At 45.4% G+C, this 26,704-nt stretch overlaps 1 protein-coding gene across 5 annotated transcripts in view; it reads right to left on the bottom strand.

The window, feature by feature from the left end:
* The window catches only part of GTF2IRD1 (GTF2I repeat domain containing 1), a 174,956-nt gene that overhangs the window by 16,663 nt on the left and 131,589 nt on the right, over positions 1 to 26,704 (bottom strand). For all 5 annotated transcript variants that reach the window (XM_029912499.1, XM_024207724.3, XM_024207722.3 and 2 more), the window contains 6 exons: positions 24,694 to 24,877; positions 22,393 to 22,451; positions 22,074 to 22,136; positions 19,309 to 19,392; positions 17,711 to 17,894; positions 16,263 to 16,291 (listed from right to left, as the gene is read on the bottom strand). In XM_029912499.1, coding sequence (XP_029768359.1) covers positions 16,263 to 16,291; positions 17,711 to 17,894; positions 19,309 to 19,392; positions 22,074 to 22,136; positions 22,393 to 22,451; positions 24,694 to 24,877 — 603 coding nt within the window. The remainder of the gene's footprint in view (positions 1 to 16,262; positions 16,292 to 17,710; positions 17,895 to 19,308; positions 19,393 to 22,073; positions 22,137 to 22,392; positions 22,452 to 24,693; positions 24,878 to 26,704) is intronic.

The following is a 26,704-nucleotide window of genomic DNA, read 5'->3' as shown; positions in this document are numbered from 1 at the left end:
GAGAGAGAAAGAGAGAGAGCAATGAGTGCTGTTTCTCAGTAGTTCCTTTGCACAATATTCAAAAACAGCACAAATCCCAGTACCGCATTGTAAATGACAATATGAACCTTCTCTGGTCTCTAACCTCATTGGTGGAAAGATCTCATCAGCAGATAAATATTGCTATGAGAACTTCATAAACATGATCAGGTGGCATAAAACAGGCCCCAGTTCAGCACAGTATTTAAGCACGTGAATAGTCCCATTGACTTCAACAGAACTACTCAACTGCATGAAGCTAAGCGCATTCTTAAAGACATTGTTGGAATTTGGGCTGTGTTGATTACAGGACCCCTTTCTCAACATGTTTCAGTTGTTTTGATTCACTGAAGGAAGAAGCCCCCTAACCCAGGATGCAATTAACTTTAACGTTAAACATATATTCCTTACGCTGAATATGCATGGAGTGAAACTGATCCTGTGCGGAGGGCCACCCCAAGGGCTACGCTCTTCAACCTTAGCTTGTGGTCTTGGGTGAGAAATGGTGCCGAGAACTGCACAGGGCTGAATTACACACTGGGTGCACAGCACCCTTATTTGCTCGCTCTCTTTCCAAGCTTAGCCAGCATAGAAGGACTCATTTATATTCCAGGGAAGCCTGCCACAGGCATTCAGTGGAGATATTGCAAACCACTCAATCACCTGCAAACATGCCACATAATCACTTCTGAAGTATATGTGACATCATGTGAAACACATACACAGAGGAAACCGAAAGCTCCCCTTATGGGGAGCAGAATGTCCGAAGTCCTTAAATGTAAATATGGCTAAAAAAGGAGAATAAATGTCATAGGGGGAACTTATACAGGCAAGGGATGAAGGGTGAAAGGAAGATTCTGAGAACTGCCTTTCTTAGCCAGTGCTGTGAAGATTATAATAGAGAGATTAGAGTCCTGCATGAGCTTTGATTTCCTGCCAGACTCAGTTTCCAGGCTGCAGTGGGGAGAAAAGAGCAGGATAAAGGGGCAAACGTTGTACCTTGCTAGAGAAAAGGGGCTCTGCAGTGCATTTATTAGGTGGCAGGGTGAGAGCGAGACCTGAAGCTGACTACTGAAAAAGCAGTGGAGGTTGCAGTGAGGAAAATTCTACAGCTAAAGCAGATGAAAAGTAAACAGGATAATTGTGTTAGTTCTGTAGCAATGGGGAGGAAAACAGAGAAAAAGGGACCCCTAAGGAGATGCTGGCTCTAGTCACCATCTATGCAATGACAAGTGATATCAAAAAGGAATGAATTTCCTGGGGAAAACCAACAGCAACAGAGCTCGGACCAGAATTTGCATTACGGTCCAAACAAAAATGAAGCAGATCATTATGATAAAGCTGACAGTTCCATGGGGAGAGGAATGTGAGGTGCCGTGGCAAACAAGCTAATGAGGAGGAAAGTCTGAGCAAGCTATGGTAATGACAGAGGCTGGAGGGGATGGTGACTGGAGATGGATAGAAAAGTACCCAGCGTGAATACGGTTACAGAGAAAGAGCAGCATTCTGGGCACTGAAGAATTGTGAGAGGCAGGAGGAGAGAGACACACAGAGAGAGAATTCACTAAGTGGAGATACAAATAGTCTGTTAGGTTCTACATAAAAGCAAACATTTCAAACAAAAGCTTAAGAGAACTGGCACTGAAATAAATGAGATAAAACAGAGAACAATAATATTTTTATATTCCTCATACTGAATGCCTAAGTCTCTATAATCTCGTACCCAGCCACTTGCAGTACAGACTCTTATTTAGCTCAGTGGAGTCAAATCAAACAGAAAAAGAATGGTTACTCACCTTCCCGTAACTGTTCTTCGAGATGTGTTGCTCATGTCCATTCCAACTGAGAGTGTGTGCGCCGTGTGCACAGTCATCGGAAAGGTTTTCCCCCTGGCAGCACCCGTCGGGTCAGCGGGAGCGGCACCTTCATGGTGCTCAATATATGACCCAGCCGACCCAGCGCGTCCTCAGTTCCTTCTTGCCGGCTACTCCGACAGAGGGGAAGGCGGGCAGGTTTGGAATGGATATGAGCAACACATCTCGAAGAACAGTGACAAGAAGGTGAGTAACCGTTCTTTCTTCTTCGAGTGCTTGCTCATATCGATTCCAATTAGGTGACTCCCAAGCCTTACCTAGGTGGTGGGGTCGGAGTTATGGAATCGCTGATTAGAGCACTGCTCTGCTGAAAGCTGCATCATCTCTGGTGTGCTGGACGATGGCGTAATGAGAGGTGAACGTATGCACCAAGGACCAAGTTGCTGCCCTGCAGATTTCTTGTATCGGGACCTGGGCCAGGAACGCCGCTGATGAGGCCTCGTGGAGTGTGCCATAAGTGCCAGAGATGGGATTTTGACTAACTCGCAGCACGTGATCCAGGAAGATATTCTTTGCGATGAGACCGGGAGGCCTTTCATCCGGTTCGCCACCGCTATGAACAACTGGTTCGACTTTCTGAACGAATTCATGTGCTCGATGTAGAAGGCTAGCGCCTGCCGAACATCCAGGGAGTGCAGCCTCTGCTCACGGTTACTGGCATGAGGCTTAGGAAAGAAAAACGGGCAGGTATATGTCTTAACTCGTGTGAAAAAATGACACAACTTTAGGAAGAAAGGCCGGGTGAGGCCTAAGTTGCACCTTATCCTTGTGGACGACCGTGTAAGGTGGGTCAGAGGTGAGGGCCTTCAACTCAGACACCCTGCGTGCTGAGGTAATGGCGACCAGAAGAGCTACCTTGTACAAGAGATAGAGGAGGGAGCAAGTCGCTTGCTGTTCAAACAGGGGCGCCATTCGATTGGAGAGGACCAAGTTCAGGTCCCAGGCAGGAACTGGCTGTCGAATCTGGGGGTGGAGATGTTCCAGGCCCTTGAGAAAATGTCCCACCATGGGGTTGGCAGATACGGCGTGTCCGGACGCTCCCGGGTGGAAGGTCGAGAGAGCAGCGAGGTGTACCTTGATGGACGATGCTGCCGGGCCTTGTTGATTTAGGTGCAAGAGGTACTCTAGGATGAGTGGGATAGGCACCTGTATCGGAGGTGTGTCATGCTGGGCACCGATGCACTTGGGGCCGGGTCCTGCCACGCCGATGCTGGTTGCAGTCTAAGTGCCGCCTCCATGAGGAGCTGCTTCAGTCTACAGTCCTGCTCCTTCTTCGTTCTCGGGTGAAACTCTATGCAAATCCTGCACTTATCTGCCTGATGAGTTTCCCCCCAGACACTTTAAGCAAGCGTCGTGGGGGTCGCCCGTTGGCATAGGCTTGTTGCAGGACTTGCAAGGTTTGAATGGAACCTCCCACTCCCGACAGTGAACTATTAACACTATACTAACTAATAACTAACTAAGGAAAACAAACACTAAGTAAAGAGAGCTAGGGAAACATGGAGAGTTTGCTGAGGAAGACACCACAGTTCCAACGGCTGTCAATGGCGGTAAGAAGGAACTGAGGCGGCGCCAGGTCGGCAAGGTCATATATAGAGCGCTATGGAGGCGCCACTCCAGGTGGCTCCACAGCCGACCTGACGGGTGCTGCTAGGGGAAAACTTTCCAACGACTGCACGCGGTGCGCGCACGCCTAATTGGAATGGATATGAGCAATCACTCGAAGCAGCAGCTTGGGCTTTGTAACCAGCCGATGCAAATCACAACATTTCTGTGCAGAATGTCTCAGTTTGACGTGAACATGTTCACTTTTGCCGATTATGGAGAAACCAGATGCAGATAATTTATCCCCTACTAATATCTGTGTTTATGTTGCCTGGTGCTATACACAGAGGAGGAAGGTGCTACTCCTCAGTGTAAATAATGGGTACACACTCTGGCCCTTCATTTTGTCCCCCGTTTTAATTCCAAACCACTACTTAGTGTTTTACTCCATTAACGAGTTTAAATGACTCCTTGTTGCTGCCGCCCCTATCATGAATGTGTAAACAGTGGCATTACATCATAGAATCGTAGGGCTGGAAGCGACCTCGAGAGGTCATCTAGTCCAGTCCCCTGCATTCATGGCAGGACTAAGTATTATCTAGACCAAGGGTTCTCAAACTGGGGGTCGGGACCCCTGAGGGGGTCGTGAGGTTATTACATGGGGGGTCGGGAGCTTTCAACCTCCACCCCAAACTCCGCTTTGCTTCCAGCATTTATAATGGTGTTAAATATATTTAAAAGTGTTTTAATTTATAAGGGGGGGGGGGTTGCACTCAGAGACTTGATATGTGAAAGGGGCCACCAGTACAAAAATTTGAGAACCACTGATCTAGACCATCCCCGACAGGTGTTTGTCTAACCTGCTCTTAAAAATCTCCAGTGATGGAGATTCCACAACCTCCCTGGGCAATTTATTCCAGTGCTTCACCACTCTGACAGTTAGGAAGTTTTTCCTAATGTCCAAACTAAACTGCCCTTGCTTCAATTGAAGCCCATTGCTTCTTGTCCTATCCTCAGAGTTGGAGAACATTTTTTCTCCCTCCTCTTTGTTACAACCTTTTATGTACTTGAAAATGGTTATGTCCCCTCTCAATCTTCTCTTCTCCAAATGAACTAAACCCAATTTTTTATATCTTCCTCATAGGTCATGTTTTCTAGACCTTTACTCATTTTTGTTGCTCAGCAAATTAACTCATTTGAACTAAATGGGGTTCCATCCAACAAGTTCCCTTTGCACTTCTCCCCTACGAACAATGCTTCCTGGGCCCTATATGGCTCATTGCATTTGTATGGGCAAGGCCAGATTCTGAGCTCCGTGACCCCAGTGTAAATCTGAAGTAACTGCACTGAAGTTACCCAACATTTTCACCGGTGTAACCAAGAACAGAATTCAGGTCACTGACCCTATACTTCTTCTTTATATATTTTCTCTAAGCTGTACATGGTTTATGTCACATAACTTCTTTTCACGAATTATACTCTCTCTAAACACTTGATAGCTTATTTGGACTCCCTCTTTTTGAATACTGACAAGCCCCCAGTTGACACAGCTCAAAGTGTGGCTTACCCGGGGTCGTATCAAGAGGAATTATTAGCCCCGTTCTTACCTGTGAGATTCCCATTTATACAGTCCAACATCACCACTTAATGAGCTCCAATATAATTTGCTACTGATCACCCCCTCCTCGAGCCTTCTCAGTGTTACTAATGATCGTTGTTTATTAATGGCATCACAACCACACTTTGAGGCCCCAGGTGAGATCGGTGCACCACTGTGTTTATGGTGCCAGGCGCTGTGCATGCAGAAAATAAGAGACAAGTCCCTGCTCCGATGATTGTACCATGTAACGAGACAAGACAACGTGTGGGTGGAAGGGAGGATCTGCACCCCCATTTTACAGATGGGAACTGAGACACCAGGAGAACAACACAAGGTGGAAGATTAAGCAGTCCCTCCTACACATCTTTATCTTGAACCGTCCTGCTATTCCTGCTGCACCCTCTCCCCCCCTGCTCAGCAGAATCACCGCACTCGGTTTGCGCACCCAATTTACATGGCTTTCAGACCAGCTCATAGCACTGTCTAACTTCACCACGGAGTCTGGCCCAGAGGTTTCCATGGGAGTTCGAGCTGCTTACACCAGGGCTGCATTTGGCCCAGTAGGTGCAGCGAGGGGACCGTGAGAAAACCTTGTGAGAATTAGAGTGCAAATAAGCAGAGCAATGAGAAAAAGGGGGGCTAGAGCTTTCAAATTCTACCAAGAAAGCAAACATAAAAGGGGAATGAGCGTGGTAGGGGCCAAGTTACTTGTGCAACTGACAATCAGTCAAGGTAACTGGCCCAGGGACCAGGCTTAACCTCCCACTTGAAGGTAACCAGTCATTTGGATCACAGGTAGTTTAGATAGGAGCTAATATGGAGAAATATACAACAGTGTTTTCCCACCTTGGACGTGAACGGATACCCTACCTCACAGCAGCCCCTCATCAGGGGAGCAGAACATCCCCACTTTCAATAAACTAGGGAAGCGCTACATAGATGCTAGTGGAAATGGGTTTAGCTGCTCTGAGCACTGAATCCCAATTCAACAATTCATGTAAACCATTCAAGCATGAAAGTTATGACTGAGACACTTAATCATGAGCAGCTAATGTTCAGCCTTGGAAACGAAGCAATGGTTCCCTGGCTAATGCTCCCAGTCCATTTGAGAGGCGAGTGCAGAATGTTAATTATTCCTTGCCCACTAACCCTTCGTTTTTGAACAGTTACAAATTTGATTTGCCCCTCGGTTGTGATTTTCTGCCTATTAAGCTTTCCTCACTGCACTAACTCAAGCAAGATCCTCACGTGCCAGGGGCTACAAAAAAGTCACCCATCATAATCTAAAAGACAGTCTCACGGTTTCGTCCTCTGGTGCGAATTTACAGGCACAAGTGAGGGCCTATAATAGGCTAGAAGTGTTGCCTGAAACCTGTTAGCGGATCTTCAGCCAGCTGACAAAGTGTTATGTGGGTTCTGATGACTGAACAAGGAAGATGACTCACTAGTCCACCTGCATATAAGGTAGCTGGGAGTGACTTTTGGAGGGAGAGAGGATCTAGGGTGTGGACTGAACACTTCTGAGGGAGGAGCCTGTAAGAGCAGCCAACCCTGGTGAGAAGCCTTGAGCTAAACTTTTGTTTATTGCTGAACTCTTTCATTAACAAATCAAAACTCCAGAAAGGCAGTGAATTTCGACTCTGTGCTGTCCAGCTACATGACTATGCCCACAAGACAGGTAGCTGGATGTCTACATACCCTTCTCTGTGCTCACAGTTATTTGCAGGCACGAAAGGGAAGACCCTTTCAAGACCAGGTCTTAAAGCTTCACAGTAGATACTTTTTCTGCATTGTACATCTGCATAGACTGTAAGCTCCTTTAGGATCATGACTTCATCTCTATCTTGCATAGCATCAGGGACACCATGAGTACTTAACCAATATAATATCAATAATCTTACCATGGTGGAATGTACCACTGGGACATTCTAACCCCTGCTGATTAGGTAGCAACATCTACAACGTTCTACAACAGACAGCAGAATAAACTGGAAGGCATTGAATGAGCAGACGGACATAATATTCCAAAGTTAAATGTTACAGCAATGCAAACTGGCAAGTTACACTTAGGGGAAACATTTAATGCATGTTATTCAGAGAATGTAGCATGGACTCTGCAAGTATCCAGCTTTTTAGGAGTACTGATTTCAAAGAAACATAAAAAGGAGGAAGTATTTGTTTTGGTGGAAAGAAAACCAGCCAAAGACACTTCCAACATTTCAGATGAACACTTCATTTTTTGTTTGTTTGATTTGAAAGCTTGATTAAAATAGAAAAAGAAAGATAATTAAGGTCCCGGTCCTACAAACACATATGCTGAACTTCAAGCGTTTGAGTCAGCTCACTGAAGTCAATGCAACTGCTCTTAAACATATGAACATATACCTCTATCCCGATATAACGCTGTCCTCGGGAGCCAAAAAAATCTTACCGCGTTATAGGTGAAACCGTGTTATATCGAACTTGCTTTGATCTGCCGGAGTGCGCAGCCCTGCCCCCCCCCCGCAGCACTGCTTTACTGCATTATATCCAAATTCGTGTTATATCGGGTCGCGTTATATTGGGGTAGAGGTGTACAACCCAAAGGGATCTCCCGGCTCATCAAACGCAGCCTGCTCGTGTTGCAGGCAATCCCATTATACAATCTGATTCAGGAATGTCTCAAACTCCTTCTTAAAATTAGTTAGGTTGTATGGCCCCACTACTTCTAATGGCAGGCAGTTGCAGAACCTCATTCCTCTGATGGTTAGAAACCTTCTTCTAATTTCCAGCCTGAATTTATTCATGACCAGTTCATACCCATTTATTCTTGTGCCAACGCTGTCCTTTAGCAAGCTCCTCGCCCTTTGCACGGTTTACCCCCTTGGTTATTTGAAGGTAAGCACGTGTGTAAATGCTTGCAAGACTGGGACCTAGGTGAAAGAATATTTGCTGTGGGGTGACCAGTGATAATGCTGTCACTCTGGAAATAATTGGAGGATTTGTGTTCTCTGAAGAACATGGCAGAATACGAGATTCTGGCAAGGAAAAGGGGAGGTGATCACTGAAACAAGACAAAAGAAAAAATTAACGGAGGGAGTTAGCTGGTAATCACGTTATTACCTTCTGATACTTGTGAGGCCACTGCACATGCAAGTGAAAGAGAAAAGGAAAAACAACAAAGGCAAAAGAAAAGACAAGTTCAACTGGCTGGGATGAAGACTCAGTGTTTAAAAAAGGCTTTGAAGTTGCACAACAATTTACATGATCTGTTTGATTTTCCACCTTCAGACAACATCAGTAATAGCTTTAACATTATATATATTTTTTTCCATCTTGGGGGGGGGGGGGGGTGGAGTTAAGATAAGAAAGATTCCTCCTCCTCCTGCTACTCTTCCCGTTCGGTACCAGGACTGGGAAGGTAAGATAGAGCACTTGGGTCTGAACTTCAGAAAGCAAAGGGAGAAAGAGAAATAAATGTCCCTGAAATATGTTATGGTCGGGTCAACGTGAGATCAAGTGCGTTTCCCTGTTTGTTAGGAGTTTCGAATGGGAGATGTGCCACATCAAAGTCTGGTGGAGGATTGCAAAAAAAAAAAAAAAAAAAAAAAAAAAAAAAAAAAAAAAAAAAAAAAATAAAAAAAAAAAAAAAAAAAAAAAAAAAAAAAAAAAAAAAAAAAAAAAAGGCTGCCTGGATGTGTGTTTTTTTTAATTAAAGAACACCGCCTGCCCTACTTTATTAATTGGAATATGGGAAATAATCTGTCAGTGTGGTGGGGAGTTTTGGGAATAGGACAGATGGGGCTGGTGTGCATTTTCAATCAAAGCACATAAAAATTAACATACAGAAAGATATTTTTTTTTTGCGCTAGATTACTTATGCTTGATTTTTTTTTCAAAGGCTCGAATTAAGCCTGTTTTGTATCTCTGTGCCTCAGGAAAGAAGAAAAGAAAGACAATTTATAGTGTTTATAGTGCTGGAATTTCCACCCCCACCTCTTCCATCTCCTTTTATTTTAATACTGAAAGATCATTCCAGCCTAAAAAGGCCTCCAAAGGACTTTTCTCTGAACAGATAACATCAGCGGATTGAAAAGCAATCAGAAAATTAAAATTAAAAAACCTGAAAGTAAAGTTTGTTATTAAATACTTATTTTGAGGTGCTGCCCATAGGGCTATATCCAGCTAGATGGGATTCCTTTCCAGGGTAGCTATTGAGGTACCAAAGCCTACTGCTGATACTGAAGCCCTATTTTGATGGCTTACTTGAGAGTTAAGTAGCATATAAAAGATTTGTGCAGACCTATAGTTACAAGTAAGGACACAGAGACTCAGCCGGTGTCTCTCTACCTCAGTGGCTGTAGAAGACTTCACTATTTTGGAGGTGAGATTTTCAAAAGAGCTGGTCTGACTTTGCTCCTGCAGGTAAAACTCTCAGTGACCTCAAGGGGAGCAGAGATAGGCCAGTCTAGCTACGATACTTATTTGACCCATTACCAGAGTAGTTGAGCACCCCCAAATCTTTAATGTATTTATCTTCACACACCCCTGTAGGCAGGGCAGTGCTACTACCCCCATTGTACAGATGGGGAACTGAGGCAAAGTGACTTGCCAAGGTAACATAGGACTCTGGGGCAGAGCAAAGAATTGAATCCAGGTCTCCCAAGTCCCAGGCTGCTGTTCTAACGACTGGACCATCTGTCCAACCTTGTGCCCATTTGAAAATCCCACACTTTGATCACAAGGTTGCTGCAGGAACAACAATAATTAACACTTGTTCATTAGTGCCAAGGTGACTTAGTCCCATTCAGTACATAAGAATGGCCAAACTGGGTCAGACCAATGGTCCATCTAGCCCAGTACCCTGTTTCTAACAGCAGCTAGTGCCAAATTCTATAGAGGGAATGAACAGAACAGGGCAATTATCAAGTGATCCATCCCCTATCGTGCAGTCCCAGCTTTTGGCAGTCAGAGGTTTAGGAACACACAGAGCATGGGGCTGCATCTCTGACCATCTTGGCTAATAGCCATTCTTCATATTTGAGTTTCTTCAGAATTCTTGGTTGACTATCATTTGGTTCGATGACTTATTACCATTCATTTAGCAATTTGGGCCAAAACCTCTTCTAATCACACCTCAATCTGGGACAGTTCCTCAGATCTGTCACCTAAAACGAATGGCTCAGGTGTGGGAATCTCCCTCACATCCTCTGCGGGGAAGATGAATGCCAAGAATTAATTTAGCTTCTCTGCAACAGCCTGGTCTTCCTTGAGTGCTCCATTAGCACCTTGATCATACAGCGGCGCCAGTGATTGTTTGGCAGGCTTCTTGCTTCTGACTTACTTAAAAAAATTGCTGTTAGTTTGTCTCTCTTCTGCTAGTTTCTCTTTAAATTCTTTTTTGGCCTGCCTAATTATACTTTTACATTTGACTTGCCTGAGTTTATGCTCCTTTCTATTTCCTCAGTAGGATTTGGCTTCCAATTTTTAAAGGGTGCCTTTTTGCCTCTCACTGTCTGTGTTTACTCTGTTGTTTAGATAGAGAGGCATTTTTGGGTCCTCTTACTAGTTTTTTTTTTTTTTTTTTTTTTAATTTGGGGATATACATTTAGTTTGCACCTCCATTATGGTGTTTTAAAATAGTTTCCATGCAGCTTGCAGGCATTTCACTCTTGTGACTGTTCCTTTTAATTTCCATTTAACTACTGTGGTGTATTTCTTTGATATTTCCCCCCCTACAAAGATGTTAAATTTAATTACATTATGCTTGCTGTTAGTGAGCAATTCAGTAATATTCACGTCTAGGAACAGATCCTGTGCCCCATAGGACTAAACCAAGAATTGCCTCCTCCCTTGTGGATTGCAGAACTAACTGCTCCAAGAAGCAGTCCTTTATGCTGTCTAGAAATTTTATCTCCTGTTACTACTGTCACCCGAAACTATTCAATAAAGAAATATTTTCAGATACTGGTTTCCACCAACCATTTATAGCCTTTGTTTAATTTATGCCCTTCATCTCAGCTGGATGATGAAAACAGGCTACTCAGGGCTTGTCTTCACTACTGGGGTAAGTCGACCTAAGTTATGTAGTTTAGGTCGACTTATCCCGGTGTCTTCACTGCACTGCATTGACGGGAGACGCTCTCAGGTCAACTTCCTTTACTCTTCTCGGAGTGCTGGAGAACCAGGGTCGACTGGAGAGTGCTCTGCTGTTGATTTAGCGGGTCTTCACTAGACCTGCTAAATCCACACCTGTTGCATCGAAGCAGCGTTGATCCTCCTGTAGTGAAGACAAGCCCTCGGTTTCACTTCTGTTTAGAGACAGTTTCACTGGACTTCCTAGCTTTCAGGCACTTCCCCAATGCTGTTGTGTTTGGAGAACAAACACTGAAAAAGGATGTTTAAATAAAAGCAAAAGAAAAACTGATTTTGATTTTTTTTTTAAATGTCAAGGAACCATTCTGTTCTTAGCTTTTAATAAAACCTGTTTTTTTGTACAAGAAGCTGGGGTTAAATGAACGTGACCGCATCCCTTGAATTTTAATTTTTTCTCTCTCTCTCTTTTTTTTTTTTTAAAGTTTCTAATTTTATTATGACAGATGAAAGATGATTAAAGCAAAAGCAATGAATATGCAAATGTGTATGTATGTGTAATAAAAGGGATAACAAAATACAGATTATTACAGTTAGTGCAAAAATACATTTTTCTTTATAAAAATGCTCTTTTTGATTAAAGAGCTATTTTAGTGAGAAAACTTGCATTTTGGTCAAAAATTTTCAGGTTGTTGAAATAACCGGGTTCCCCCCCCCCCGGTGTCTTTGACAAAAACAAAACCTTCTACTACACAGTCAGACAATAATTAAAAGTGTCATTCAAGGAAACTAACACTTTCTTCCCCCCTCTCCCCAACCTCTACAGAGTACGTAGCATTTCCAATGCGGCCGGCAGGCTGAACTGTTAATACTTGAGCTCTGATCTGCTCCCCACTAATGGTCTGATTTGATTTGAGTCAGAGCTGTTCACCTAACTGTAAATACACAGGTTTTCCATTAATTTATAGTGTAAAGAAATATTGGGCCAGGATTCACCCGCCCCCCCCAGTCTCATGCCAATATTATGTCCCTGCACCTTCATTGAAATTAAGGCCTGTTTCACCAGATCCAGCGACGTGACCGGTCTAGGAACTCGGTGCCTGTTACTGCGGTGGAGAGGATGCTTTATAAGTGACACACTTTTCAATTAAATTAAGGCCTGATGGAAAGGCTATGGAAGTCAATTGTAGCCTTTCCATTGACTTAAGTGGGCCATAGCTTTGGCTCCATAGGATTAAGAGGGTCTTAAGTATTGCACAAGCCTTGTGCTTAGCAAGGGTGTATTTCACCCAGCTACACCAATCGTTAAACTCACGTCTCTCACCTCCTTGCCACTCCCATCACGGGTTCCTAAATATTTTCCTCTCTATTGCATTTGCCATCTGCAAGCAATGCTGGCCAGGCAGACAGAAAGCAGTCAACAAAGGAGGCAGCATTTTGTCATTTCCATGCATGGCCGATCAGCAGTTGTAAATACTTTTTAAAAAAATAAAGTAGCTGGGTGTTTAACTGCAAACTAGGTCTTTCTCCTACTTCTCTGAACTGCGGGTAGTTTAAAAACCGGGCAGGAGACTGAACTATTCTAATAGTGAACACGAAAGGATTGGGAGAAATTCCTGCAAGATATTTTCTGTGCTACTACCTCCCAAGTGCTTTTACATGTGGGCTTCGACTTCTGAAAGTTTGTCACAACTAAAACAAAGCTGGTCCCCAACAGGCCCACCTATGGCCAAGAAGCTATGATATTTCCTACATCACCACTAGCAGGTGTTGACACCAGAGAGGCAGCACTGAGAAGTCCAAGGCTGACCTTGAAAAGACAGGAGGATGGGAAATCAACTTGTGCTAAATCAAGATGGGGCAAAGCTGAGATGGGAACTTCACAGGCGAGCCCATGTGAGTATTAATTCATTACAGGTTCAAATAGAGAAAAGCAACGAACATTGTTTGGGGCGGTGGATTAAATTCTGAAAGACAGAATACAGCTGATGGACTTAAAATCAATAAAGCGTAATCTCTGTGTTACAGAAAGCAACTGAGATGATTCCCAGATAGAGTTCCAGAGGATCTTTAATTGCACATACAGCAAACAAATCTCATCTCCTTTTAGTCTCCTTCAAAAATATAGTTTGTCTGTCTGTCCATACTTCCCTTTGACACATTCTAGCTACTTACAAAACAGCTTCATGGAGGAAAAAACACCAACACATTCTTCAGTATATAATTCCCCTAGCTGGATGTCATTCTAATTGGAACACTGACTCCAGGATGTTTGAACTACCCACCCATGGCTTTGCATTCATCCATTTCCCACACCACTGTAAAGAAGAGTTGTGACTATGTACTGCAAAGGAGGGAGGAAGTTGGTAGCCAAAAATTAAAGAGATCTGCAGTGAACGCTGGATGTTCGTTATCAAATTCAGACAGGTCTTTGGGCAGAGTAAAACGCTTCACTTCAGTAAGGACAAAGTTTGGAACCAAGAATCCCCAAATGTTACTCCTTTAGGAGAGGTAATGGGCCGATCGCTCCTTAGGCGAGGTATTGTCTAGGCTTAGGATTTAGCAAATGATGGCCTGCAATGCAGGCACACCAATCTGCGAGTGCAGGCTTGGAAAGTCCTATTTTGCACCAACTGGGCTCACTGTTGCTTGAAGCCAGTGTAAGCTCAACTAGTACAAACTGCAGTTTTCCTTCTGTACACTTGGGGCTTTTTCACCAGTACAGATTATCCCAGTTGCTGGCCATCAATGGCTGAATCAGGGCTGATGCCAAGTACAGAAAAAGCCCTACTGTTTGTAAAAAGGCTCTGAGGGAAACTTAAAAAAGGACCAGAACTAGATCCCAAGCAGGGGTTAATAGTCTCCAACTGGGCCTTGTCACAGCTGGGGGGCTAGACAAGTGCCACCCTTGAGAGAACAATACCCAGTTGTTCCAGGAGAACAACTGAAAAGAAACAGAGGGGCCGTCTTGAAGGTGGAACTTTTTTTTTTTTAAAATAGCTTTTAAAAATACAAAAGAAGAGACAGTACACAGACCTATTGAGGAGTCAGGTGATAAAGAGTGAAATACCCCCGCTGCACTCATTCAGTTTTACAGCTGGAGCAAGGAGCAGATCTGCCATAGGAACCGGTTCCATTCCCGGCAGATGGTCCCTGGTTTTGAGGTTCAAAGCCCCTCGAACGCTTCCCATCATGGGTGCCTAGGGATTTTTATAACGGGCGCACAGAAAGGGAGGAATAAGCTTGGTTTCCAAGTTTAACGATCCCTTCATATGGGATTTCCTGTGGCTTGTTTGTTTCTATTTTTCCTTTCAAGTTTCATGCCAAATAAAAGAAATAACTGACACAAAGTGGTGGGTGAGAAGTGAGCTCTTTCTGGTGCTACGACATCCTCTCTAGACTTGTTAATCCAGCGATTGTTTTATCACACTAGAAGAGTTGCACTTTGTATTCAGCCAGCACAGCACCACCTAGGACACCTCTATCCTGCAATTAGACACCCGTGGCTGGCCTGGGCCAACTGATTCAGGCTCACGGGGCTAAGGGGCTGTTTAATTGCAAGGTAGCCAGTTGGGCTCCGGGATCCTCCCACCTTGCAGGGTTCTAGAGCCTGGGCTCCAGCCAGAGCCTGAACATCTACACCGCAAATAAACAGCTCTTTAGCCCAAGCTCTGCAAGTCCGAGTCGGCTGGCACGGGCCAGCCGCAGGTATTTTATTGCAGGGGGGAGAAACAGGAACTCTGGGCAATACTCATTATATTAAGTTCCAGTCTTTTGTGGTCTTCCTCCACCATACACACAGTTACTCCACATACGTGTCCATGAACAGGGGATACTCCATTTCCTTTTTGCTGCTTAATGCTTCATGCAAGTAGATAACAGTCCTTCAGACCGTGCAAGCAACCCACAGATGAATCTAGGACCCTCTTTTGTTTTTATGACAGATCCTGTGTTTATCAAGGAGCAATGATCATTCACTTCCATCCAAGAAACTTCTCTACTGCATCTGCCAGCTAATAGTAACAGATATTTAAGAGGGTCCTTGTGATAACTATAAAGAGAAGGGTAACAGCCCTCCTGTGTACCATACTATAATCCCTCCTGGCCAGAGACACCAAAATCCTTTTACCTGTAAAGGGTTAAGAAGCTCAGGTAACCTGGCTGACACCTGATCCAAAGGCCCAATAAGGGGACAAGATACTTTAAAATCTGGGGGGGGAGGGGGGGAAGGCTTTTGTTTGTGCTCTTTGTTTTGGTGGTTGTTCGCTCTTGGGACTAAGAGGGACCAGACATCAATCCATGCTCTCCAAATCTTTCTGAACAAGTCTCTCATATTTCAAACTTGTAAGTACAGCCAGGCAAGGCGTGTTAGTTTTAATCTTTGTTTTCTCAACTTGTAAATGTACCTTTTGCTAGAGTGTTTATCTCTGTTTACTGTAACTTTGAACCTAAGGCTAGAGGGGGTTCCTCTGGGCTCTTTAAGTTTGATTACCCTGTAAAGTTATTTTCCATCCTGATTTTACAGAGATGATTTTTACCTTTCTTTCTTTATTTAAAAGCCTTCTTTTTAAGAACCTGATTGATTTTTCCTTGTTCTAAGATCCAAGGGGATTGATCTGGACTCACTAGGAATTGGTGGGGGGAAAGGGAAGGAGGGGGGGATGATTAATTCCTCCTTGTTTTAAGATCCAAGGGGTTTTGGATCAGTGTTCACCAGGGAATTGGTGGAAGATTCTCTCAAGGCTACCCAGGGAAGGGAGCTAGCCCTTGGGAGTGGTGGCAGCGGACCAGATCTAAGCTGGTAGTGAAGCTTAGAAGTTTTCATGCAGGCCCCCACATCTGTACCCTAAAGTTCAGAGTGGGGAAGGAGCCTTGACATCCTAGATCAGCATTTTAAAAATGCGGGAAGTTTCAAGGAAATACCACCAGCATAAATGTGGGCATTAGGAGTCAGCTGTCCTCATCCGGGTGCCATGAACTCCACCAGATTCACCAAACAAGCAAGGCTTGGACCACATTCAATGCGAAATTGGGGCAACGGCAACTTTCCCCACACTGGTGGGGGGAGTGCATTATTAGAGCCATGTAACCTCCGAACTGACAATACACTCTTAGTCATTGCCCTGCTTAGGCAAATGGGCATCTCCTCTTACCAGGTTTGGGGATGAGTCCTTGAAAAGGCCTGGAAAATAGAAGGAGAAAAGAATACTTAGAATGAAGCCAAGGCAGAAAGCAGGCACGCCTACACTGGCGGTTGTTGTGAACAGCAATTATACTTGTTAGTCATTATTTGAGAGTTAGTGACGAGGCCCCAGTCAGGATCAGGGCCCCGTTGCGATGGATGCTGTACAAACATATAAGCTCATCAGAGCAGGGACCATATCTTCCTACTTCATCTGAAGCACAATGCAAGAGAGGCAGTCTGGCCCAATGGGGAAAAAAGCACTGGACTGGGCTTCAGGAGGTTGGGTGCTCTTCCCAGCTCTGTTACCGATGCACTGGGACACACTGGACAAGCTGCTTCTCGTCTCTCTTTCCACTCCCTCCCTTCGGCTGTCTTGTCTTTTTAGACAGTGAACTCATCAGGGCCAGGACCGGCTCTCACTATGTGTATGTGCAGGACCTAGCACGATGGGACCCTGGGATCTCAGTTGGGCTTCTGGGCACTGCACTCGAAGAGCTTCACAAGGGAGGTCAGCCTCATTATCTCCACTTTGCAGATGGGGAAACTGAGACAAAGGGAAGTGAACCAATTTATGCAAGGTCACCCAGTGACAGAGCTGGGAAAAGAACCCAGGGTCTCCCCAGTCTGGTGCCCTAGTCATTAAGCCACCCTGCCTGCACCCTGCCTGCACCCTCAGGAGTTAGCGGGGTTCTGAGCCACAGCCCACTGAAGTCAACGTTAATCTTTCCATTGTTTTCTGCAGGCTTTGGATCAGGCCCTTGTTGCACAGCGTCTGACCGTACCAACTCATCTGAGAGGGGTTTAAAAAAAAGGAACAAATTCAGTTATACCCTTCCCGAAGCTGCCACTAACCCCAGCCATTGCTGATTGGCTGATTTCCTGGAAGCCACACAGCTGGAGCAACACAACCCAACGGACCCAGCACAGCTTGTTGTAATAATCCCACCCCCCCCACACACACAACACAGCACAACACTTAAGAGGGAGCACCCCTCAGTGCTTTCTCATTAGAGACGTGGCACCCTGCGGTGACAGGAGACAAAGGGTGACTTTTCATTCCTGTGATATTTACACCCAGGTACTTATTTTTAATATGATCTGCCCCCACCCTGACAGGCAGCAACTGAACAGAAAGGAAGAGGAGGAAAAGGAGGGGAAACCTATATTTTATACCCCACTTCTTTCCGTCAAATTATTAACTGCCTGCTTAATTGTTGTCTCTCAGCAGGATGGAAGCCTGTGTCATTAGAATATATTTATAGCCTTTCCCTTGAGGGGGACTGGCAGCACACGTGATGGATTCAGCCTCAGAGACTTAAGCTCAGGCACATGCAGCGGTCACTGGCACCGGGACCATGTTGTGGGTTCCCGCCCCCCCCCCAGGCTGCATGGCAAACAGCCCTTAGGGAAACATACCTTGTTACTGTGAACTTGATTTTGTCAGCCACAGCTAATATTCTCTCCAGGTTCTGAGAACCAAAAGTGCACGGTTTCCTGAACGGAATTCCAGGGGGGAGCCCCTCTATAATCACGGACCCTGGGTTGCTTTTAATCCGTTTGTATGGCACTTGCACTGGGTACTTGATTCCCAAGGCCTCGCCTGGAAGAAAAACAAACCATAGATGCATCTCATATTTAGGATTCAAGCAGGATTTCAGATATCAGGTCCGGCCTCAACTCCTGTTATTCCACACATGTGCAATATCTCCCCACCTCCCCCCACCCAAAGTGCACGATCGAGTACAGAACCAAATGTGCGAGCTGCTTAAATGGAGCATGTCAATCTTTAGATCAAGGACCAACATTTTCAGGGCCATCACCATGGGGACGATCAGAATGGAATGGTCCTGAGGCAAGTAGTGAACGCACAGAGCCGTAGCGAAGAGCTGATGAAGCAAAGGAGAGACAATTAGGGAGCTAAAGCTACATTAAAAAAAAAAAAAGAAGAAAAGGAAAAAAGATAAAGGGCATCCTAAGCTGGTGATCAGACAGTACGGTAGGAAGGATGGAAAGGTAAGTGCAAGTCACTCAGGGACATTATTTGGGGCAATTTCCATTCCATTTTCCTACCCCCATGTCCATCTGCTGGAGTAAGACCAGCAGCTTCCTCCCAAGAAAATGCGATCACATGTTGGATGGGAGAGAGCGGCTACATTGGGTAGACTCCTCGGACTAGGCTCCAAGGGAGGAAGGAAGGCCCAATGGTTAGGGCACTAGCCTGCCACTTGGGAGACCTCCGTTCAGGTCTCTGCTCCACCGCAGACCTTCCATGTGAGCTTGGCAATCACTAACTCCTCTGTCTCAGTTCCCGATCTATAGATAATAGCACAGAGGTGTTGGCGGTGGTGCTCAGATAGTCTAGCAATGGGGGCCAAGTAAGCATCACAGACACATCCCCAAGGAAACACACAGGTAGACAGAAAGGACCTGCCTCCCAAATGCCCTACTCAGTGGCTGATACTCTTCGTTTATAGGTCTCTAAGGTGCCACAAGTACTCCTGTTCTTTCTTCGTTTACAATCATTCCAGTCCTCTCCTCCCCTACACACTCCTTCCCTCCACCCCTAGCACCAGGAGTTCAGACGCATCTTCCTAGCTCTACAACCCTCTGCTAATGAAATTACCATCTTCATCCTTCAAGGTGGGGGGGGGAGTGGGGGTTGAATCTGTCTAGGAACTGCAAGCAGCATTAACAAATGATGCATGCTCCCGATCACACGAATCTTTCCTGCTGAGTAAGAGCCATCTACACTACCAAAGCCTTCAACAAAAGCCACTTATCCCCCCCCTCAGAGAACAGAACCACCATTCTGTTTTAATCCATGCGCAAGTGCCGTGTCCCACATGTGACCCTCAGAACAACAACTGCTCGAAATGAAAAGGGGGAAGCCGTATGAAACCACCCAGGGAGAGGTGATCAAAACAGAAATTCAGAGGAACAGGGAGATAGGAAAGGGAGAAGACACAGAGAAGGGAAAGATTCAGGGAAAAAAGAAAATCACCCTCATCTCTCACCATATTTCTTGTTGAACAGATCTTGGACTTGCTCCCTTAGAGTGTTAGCAATATCTATTCTCGAAAGCCTGGCGTCATAATTTTCTGTAAAGTAAAGAAACAATTATGGACTTTGGCTGTTCAATTAAAAGGCACTCTGTGACTTTTAAGTAATACAATTTTCTAATTATAGGAAAGTCCTTATCTAGCAATTAACCAGTCCCTAGAGTAGGCCATTCACAGTCCTTAAAAACCAAAATAGTTTCAACAGAAATAGGTATTTTTCTCCTATTCTCTAAGAATGCTGAGCAAGAGCTGCATTAAATCTGAGATTCAATCATCGTAATTACTGACATTACACAAAGTAACATAAACCTCAAGCCACGCTCTGCAAGAGGCAGGGAGCGTTCTGAACTGGTGCTCTAAGAGGATGCGTTCTCCAGAAGAGACCCTGAAGAAGTCAGGGACCTGGTTACTGCAGTCAGCCATGGTGGTCAGGAATTAGCTAACCAAAGAGGCAGGGATGTTGTGGACAACTCTGACAGATGTCTCCCCTGGAGAGGATGGAGCTGTAGAAAATTTGGATCATGGGTTACACCAATTTACTCCAAATGAGGATCTGGCCCTTGGTGTCCAGGACCCTCTGTACTGCTTCTTACTCATCCTTTATGTGCCATTCGAGAAGGCCTGACAAGTCCATAGGAGAATTAGGATGTATTGAAATCTTTACATTAAGACCTAAGTGAGTCTCCCATTCAGGCCACATGCATCTGTTGTGATGATGTGCAAACTGATGGGGACCCTTTTATTAGAGCTGAACAGGCACTGGTGGAGAGCCATTGTCCAGGGAAGCAGCCATGTAGATAACCGCTATTGCTGGTGCAAGAGTCCCCATGGACTGCTCCCCAAACCTCTACCAGACAGTGGTATTTACCAGCACTCCCTTGCACTGGCAATGAGAAACGGACCAATATTGTCAGCAATATCCTAGACACTTTGTCACCTTCTACACTAGCTAACAGGGGAAGAGTTTATCTTGGAGGGTTGACTCTGTTTAGACCAGAGCAGTGATAAGTCAGCCACGGGAAAACTCGGAAAGTCCCAGCACCACCACCAAACAGTTCCTTTGTGAGGGCTGCTCAGGCTGCATCTACACTATGAGCTAGGGGCATGATTCTCCTGCTCACGCGCACACGTACTTGCGGTGGCTCTCATCAAGCTAATGCAACTATAAAGAGCAGCGTGGCCACGATAACACAGGTAGCAGCCGCTGCGGCATGGCTTAGGTACGTAGTCGGCACAGCTAAAGCCATGCCTTCACTGCCAGGTCCCTCAATGAGTATCTTGGGTGTCCAAGTGCCAAACCAGACCACCGTATGGTATACTATTAGCTCCATTCCGACTACCATACTCCGACTACCCCACTAGTGCATCCGCCTACTTATACCAAGTCTGAGTTCGGATTGGCACGAAAGATTCAGACGGCATGTTAGAGGGCAGGAATGTTTGGCACTTCTTCTAGGAAAGGCAAATGGGCGCACCGGTTGCTTACACGGAGTCTAAATTTGGCTGCGTGTGTATCTAATTCCAAGTCATTCTTCATTCTAGGTCCGCTCCACAGTCAGTGGGGGTCTTTCCACTGATTTCAACAACCCCTGGGTCAGGCCCTTCACCTGCAAAGGTCTGTGCGCTTTGCCGAGAAATAACATATAGACAGTGGCACTTGAACAGCTCTCAACGCTTGCCTTTCTGAAGGCTCGGTCTATCTGGTGTGGTTTAAAAAGCACAGCTGTTTCTCCTTTATAGTGTAGGGGAAGCCAGGACAATGCCATCAGAGGCTGGACATACTGGGAAGAGAAAGCGGACTCTGGTCTGTGAGAAGGCCTGTGCGCATGAGACTTGGCAGCAAGTGTAGTGCTGTTCCGGCGAGCACTGCAGAGCTGAACGGTATGTACATAAACATCAGCAGAGTTGAAAAAAAAAAAAAAAAGCAAACCCCGGGGCTCAGAGTATTTAATTTTGTGCCTTGCAAGGTCAGATTGAGAGAGAATTAAGTCATCCAATTATGGCATATTCCTGAATGCCTCTCAAACCCCTCTGTGCTCAGAGCTTGCCCAGACTTTGCCTCTTCCCTCCTTGAGATCCTTCCTGTCCTGCCGCCATACTGCTTCCTTTGTCTTCTCCCTCTAGCCTCAGCTTTGGGCCCTTCGTCCATCTGCCTGCCAAGCCTTTAAACCACACTGCTGCCTGGGGCCTTTGCTACATTCATCTCCTCAACGCCAATACTTCCATGCCATTACATGAACCGCGGGTTCTGTCTTCTGCGTGATGGATTGCTAGCGCTCACCGGGGCAGCCAGGAGGAAGAATGCTCTTGTGGTGAAGGTACCACCCTGGGATTCAGTTCTCTGCCCCACTGCAGGCTGTGTGTCTGACAAGTCATTGTTATGTCTGGGCCTCATTTTCCACATCTGGGAAATGGGGTGATAACACTTCCCTCCCTCCCAGCAGTGTTGTGCAGATATATACATTAGTGACGGTGGCATGCCCCAATACTGTGCTGATGGGGGCCATACTAGTACCTAGACAGACAGGCATTGGCTCCATGCTGTAAATGCCACTATACAAAGATATATTAACAAGAGGTGTAGTACTGCCCTCATCTTCCCATAGCCATAGCCAAGTACATTCCAACCCCCCTGTGGGTTTATAGAAGACTGACATGGAAAAGCTCTTTTAAATGCACTTCAGACTCAGGAGATCTTTCCAGATGCTGCCCACTCTTACCTTGAAAGCCCTGTCTCTTCACAGCGTCATCGACAAGGGAGTCACTGGAGTCTCTCTCGCTGGCTGCAAAGACAAGGGACACAGCAGGAAGCGTTAGCACTACCTGTGCAACTGAAGCAATAACAAACAAGGCTCTAATTTTCAGAGCTGCTGGGCGTCCGCAGCTCCCAGTGCACTGACTGCGTCCACAGCACTCTGAGAAGTCAGGCCTAAAAGACTACAGAGGTAGGGGAAGGAATGCAGTGCTTTGGAAACTGTTCGGATTCCTTTCACGCTTCATTATTGATGCCCGGGTTATCTGTAAGTTTCAGAATCCTACCCATAGCTCCTGGGCTGTCAGAGGTAGTCTCCTTCACTCCCTCAGCAAGAAGCTCTGGTCTGGAAAACATTGAAAAAACAAGATGAAGAGTGAGTGAGGATCCATTCCTGTAAACCTTCAAGTTCTTACTACTACAATCTGTCCCCTAGGATAACACTCGTGCCCACGAACCCAACACACACACATCTGGCAAATGCAATTTTAAACCTCTTGCAATACAACAAGGCAAGCTTGAAAATCATTTTCATGCCAGAAGAGTCTTCAGAGAGCCAAGAAGTGGGTTGTGCCCACGAAAGCTTATGCTCTAATAAATTTGTTAGTCTCTAAGGTGCCACAAGTACTCCTGTTCTTTTTTCAGAGAGCCAGTGTAACACCCTATGGGATAAGATTAAGTTCAGAGCTGCTGAGCATCTTCTATTGCACGCAAGTACAATGCAGTTCCTCTCCATAGACAATGCAGTGCAGAAAATTTTATTTATGATAAAAAATGAACCAGGATAGGACACTGGTATCTGTTAGAAACCCCACATACAGGTGTTTAGAGTTATACTACAGAGAAGTAGATTTGAAGGAGTGGGACAGGTGATAAGACAAATCACAAATGCCAAACCTGCTGTCAGTTTGCAGATCAAGTATTGGTTGGATGCCAACCAAATTCTGCGCCCAACTTTTATTTTCCATTTCAGCTGTCATCCAGCCTTGCCTCCACTAGTCCCCTCATCTGCGAGGGAGAGGTTGTGCCCAAGAGCAGATTAACACATGTCTAGCAGCCAGAACGTAAGCACTAATACCACTTCCTTAGCAAGCCAGAGGATCCAGAATTTGGAATCATTCCGAGAGAGACAGTAAAAGGTGTTTGAGGCATAAATACCAGACATCTCTTGAACTCTGACCCTAAAAATCTAACTGGGCAGGACCAGAGAACGTGTTCCAACATCTCCTCTGTGCCCCCTCTCATCCAGTCAAGCTTAGATGTCTTATCAATTTATTTCATCTGGTTGGGGAAATAAAACACAATCTTAAATTGGATTTCTACAAAGCTAAAGGCCTGCAATTATACCACCTACAGCTGTGATTAAATCAGGTCATCTAAGATAAGAAGAGCTAGGCTGGATTAGCACTTAGATGGGAGACCTCCACCTAGGGGAGTTAGATGCCAGCCTGCCATTTAAATTAATGGGGGTTATAAAATCTAATTCCCCTCGGTGGCTTTGAAAATCTTAGGTGCTGCAGGAAGTTTTGCTGCTGATGCAGTAAAGTGATTTCCTCCATTTAATTCCACACTGCTATAATGTCCTGGCATGGTGTTACGGAGCATTCAATTGCTGGAGGTGCGGCCTGTCACGAGATGTAAAACCAAGCCTCTGCCCATTTGTGGTCACGGACTATCCTGTGGTGCTTTCCTCAGCATTGACCTCAGCATTTATGGACAAATTATAACTGCAGTTTCTACTGGGTACAGAATTCTTCTCTCCTTCCTGGCCTACGCTGTTGTGCCGTGTTGCCGTTGGCTGCTTTAACAGTTGCTCTATTTTAGTTGTGGCTAAAAACCGATGCATGTGTATGTCACAGTCCCCCCACCCTCAAACACATCCTTGTTACTAGTGGAGATGGAACCTGGGATGTTCAGCACTAAAAGCAGAGTCTTCTACTGTCAGAGCCAAAGAAACAACTCCATCAGCTGGCAGTAACAGCAGGCCTTTATCCAATATATGCACCAGCCACTAGATGGAAACCTAACATACTCAGCCAGCAGGTTATACATATATACAAATAGTTTTATACGATCAGTCTGTCCACGGCTTTGTTGTAATTCTGGAGGAAAGGCCTTATATAAACACAAGACTGTCACATAGCCTCACATCCTGCAAATTCAAATGCATCAATCCACACTTTCAGGGAAGTTCTGCAGTCAGCGCTTCCCTCCAGGCAATGACTTTGGACTCCAATAGCAATGACCTACGTAGCACTTGACCCAGAGACTTGAAGGTGACAAGCTTTGTATCCTATTACAAATCCTCTGAGCCAGGCAGTGCCACCCCTCCCCTCCGCAAAGCACATGAGGAGGAGGTCAACGATATCATCGCTTCCTTTGAGCAATTGTTCAAACAAAGTAACCATCTGATCGCTTTCATAGGGAACATTCATTGCAGAAGATCAAGCTCCGGATGTGTTCCAGGTAATTTATGGGACACAGGTCTCTTCTTTAGAAGTAAAAGCACAAACAGTAGCATAACGTGCAGCCTCCCTGAGAGATTTGCAGATACTGTACCAATAAGAGGTTCACCAGACTTGCCTTACCTCTTAATGACAAACTGGATGCTGTTGCTAGCTTGCAGTATCTTTTTCAGCTTTGCAATCCCAAAGCAGTTAGGACGCCGGAGTAAGATGCCTTCAGGCAAACCCACCACAAACAAGTCTTCTGGGTACATCAGGAACTTGGCGTAGGGGACTTTGACAGGCTCCGAAATTCCTATGGCTTTAGCTGAGTAAGGATCAAGTCTCATTAGTTCATTTGGCCTTCAAGTTGGGCCCAAGTAAAACTGACATCACACCCTATGTTTTGGGGGGAGGTTTACACACACACACACACACACACACACACACACACACACACACCTCCTCCTGGGCGTGTCTTTATGAACCTGAGTCATACAGACTGTAGAGCACCCTATGGAAAGAAGAGAAAAATCTACTAAACGATCCTGGGTTGTCTTCTGAATTTGCTTGTTAAACGTAACATGTAACCTGCCTCTCAACAATGTACTTGTTCCTGAAAATGTTGGGAGACACTCTCTTAAAGCAATAGGGACCCCCCATGTCTGTATCCTCTCTCTGCAATTGCCTGATTTCTGGAACAGGAAGAGGAATTACACACAGAATCACCATATTGTGACAGTTCTGTAGTGCAAATTTAACCCCCCGGAGGGGTGTATTACAGGCCTCCCCCTGGGCCATCTTGACCAACACACCAGCTTTTGAACTGGGGACTGCCACAGCTAAATGCACAAACGGCTACAACTTGAGCTAGAGAGCTCAGGCTCCCCACCTGGGGCTGTCACAGACTCCTATCCTCTGCAGATCAGCACAGAGCTGCCCATATCACATGCACTCACCACCGGGTTACACAGGCCAAGCCATGGCTATACACAGTCAAGAACCAAGTTCTAGAGTGGTCTTAGGTAACTTTCTACTGTTATAGAGGTGGTCTGGGAGAACTTAACGCTGGTGAAAGGCACTGGACTGACAGGCCTGGTGACTGGAATCCTCTGTGTATCTAAACATGCCCTACCAAGACGCCTTAACTTTGATGTGGAGGGACAACTTTGAAGGGCAAGAGCGCAGCTCTCGGCCACTCCACTGACGCTAGCACCAAGGGTGGTAGTTAGTGACAACACTTGCAGTGTTTTTGTGATGAGGACACTCGTCCACTAGGAACCAGACTGAGGACACAAGCTCATTTCACACATGGCTCAAGATTCAAAAGCGCTTGGCTCACAGCAGCTCCCCCTCATTGTTCTCTGTGGAGAAAGTGGGGATTTCTCCATTGTATTCATTGGGAGCTCAGCTCTTTTGAAAATCCAGCCAATAGGCTGCTGAACAGCCATCCCAGAGCAACAGCTTTTGGTCAAAAAGAAAAAAAAGAAGACTCTGGGCTGAACATGAGCTAGCAATTTGGAGTTGACAGGCTCTACTCATTGCCAAACCTGGGAGTAATCCAGTTCCCACTGGAAACCTTATTGTTAAGTCTAAAGCTCTTTAATAAACTAGCGTCACCAGGAACAGAACCTCTCTACAGATCATTTCAGTCTTGCAGAACAATGGCAAACCAATTTGTTTCAACCATCCTAGAAAGCTCTTCCTGTTTTAAAGATTCCTTCTGATCTAAAGCCGCCCACGCTTAATGTGGAACTGATATGCTTTCCAAATACGTATAAAAACCCCATGACCCCACCACCACCCACCACAAATAACCCCAACCACCCAACAACCCATTTTAAGATCCTAATTCAATCCACAGAATGGAAGGTTTAGCCTTAACATGACAAATAAGTACATTTTTAAACACATTTGAAATCCCATTTCCTCTTTCTTTTAACTGCCAGGACCTCAGCTCAGTGGAGGGTGTTTCTCCAGCAAAAAACTTGCCCAGAGCAGCTTAAGGGTTGCAGCTCCCCTGCTCTGCTTCTGGTGTTTGTGACATCAGCCCTTGTGGGAGAATCCCAGAACCGTGAATTCTGGTTGTGACAGGCCCAGAAAACTTTGTTTATTCTCAAAAGGTTCTTGTAATTTTCCATGTCCCTTTCTGTTC

This window comes from Terrapene carolina, unplaced genomic scaffold (assembly GCF_002925995.2).
Source record: "Terrapene carolina triunguis isolate 2854851 unplaced genomic scaffold, T_m_triunguis-2.0 Scaffold231, whole genome shotgun sequence".
NCBI lineage: Eukaryota > Metazoa > Chordata > Testudines > Emydidae > Terrapene > Terrapene triunguis.
The sequence above is the reverse complement of the archived record's forward strand: the minus strand, read 5'-3'. Positions and strand labels throughout refer to the sequence as shown.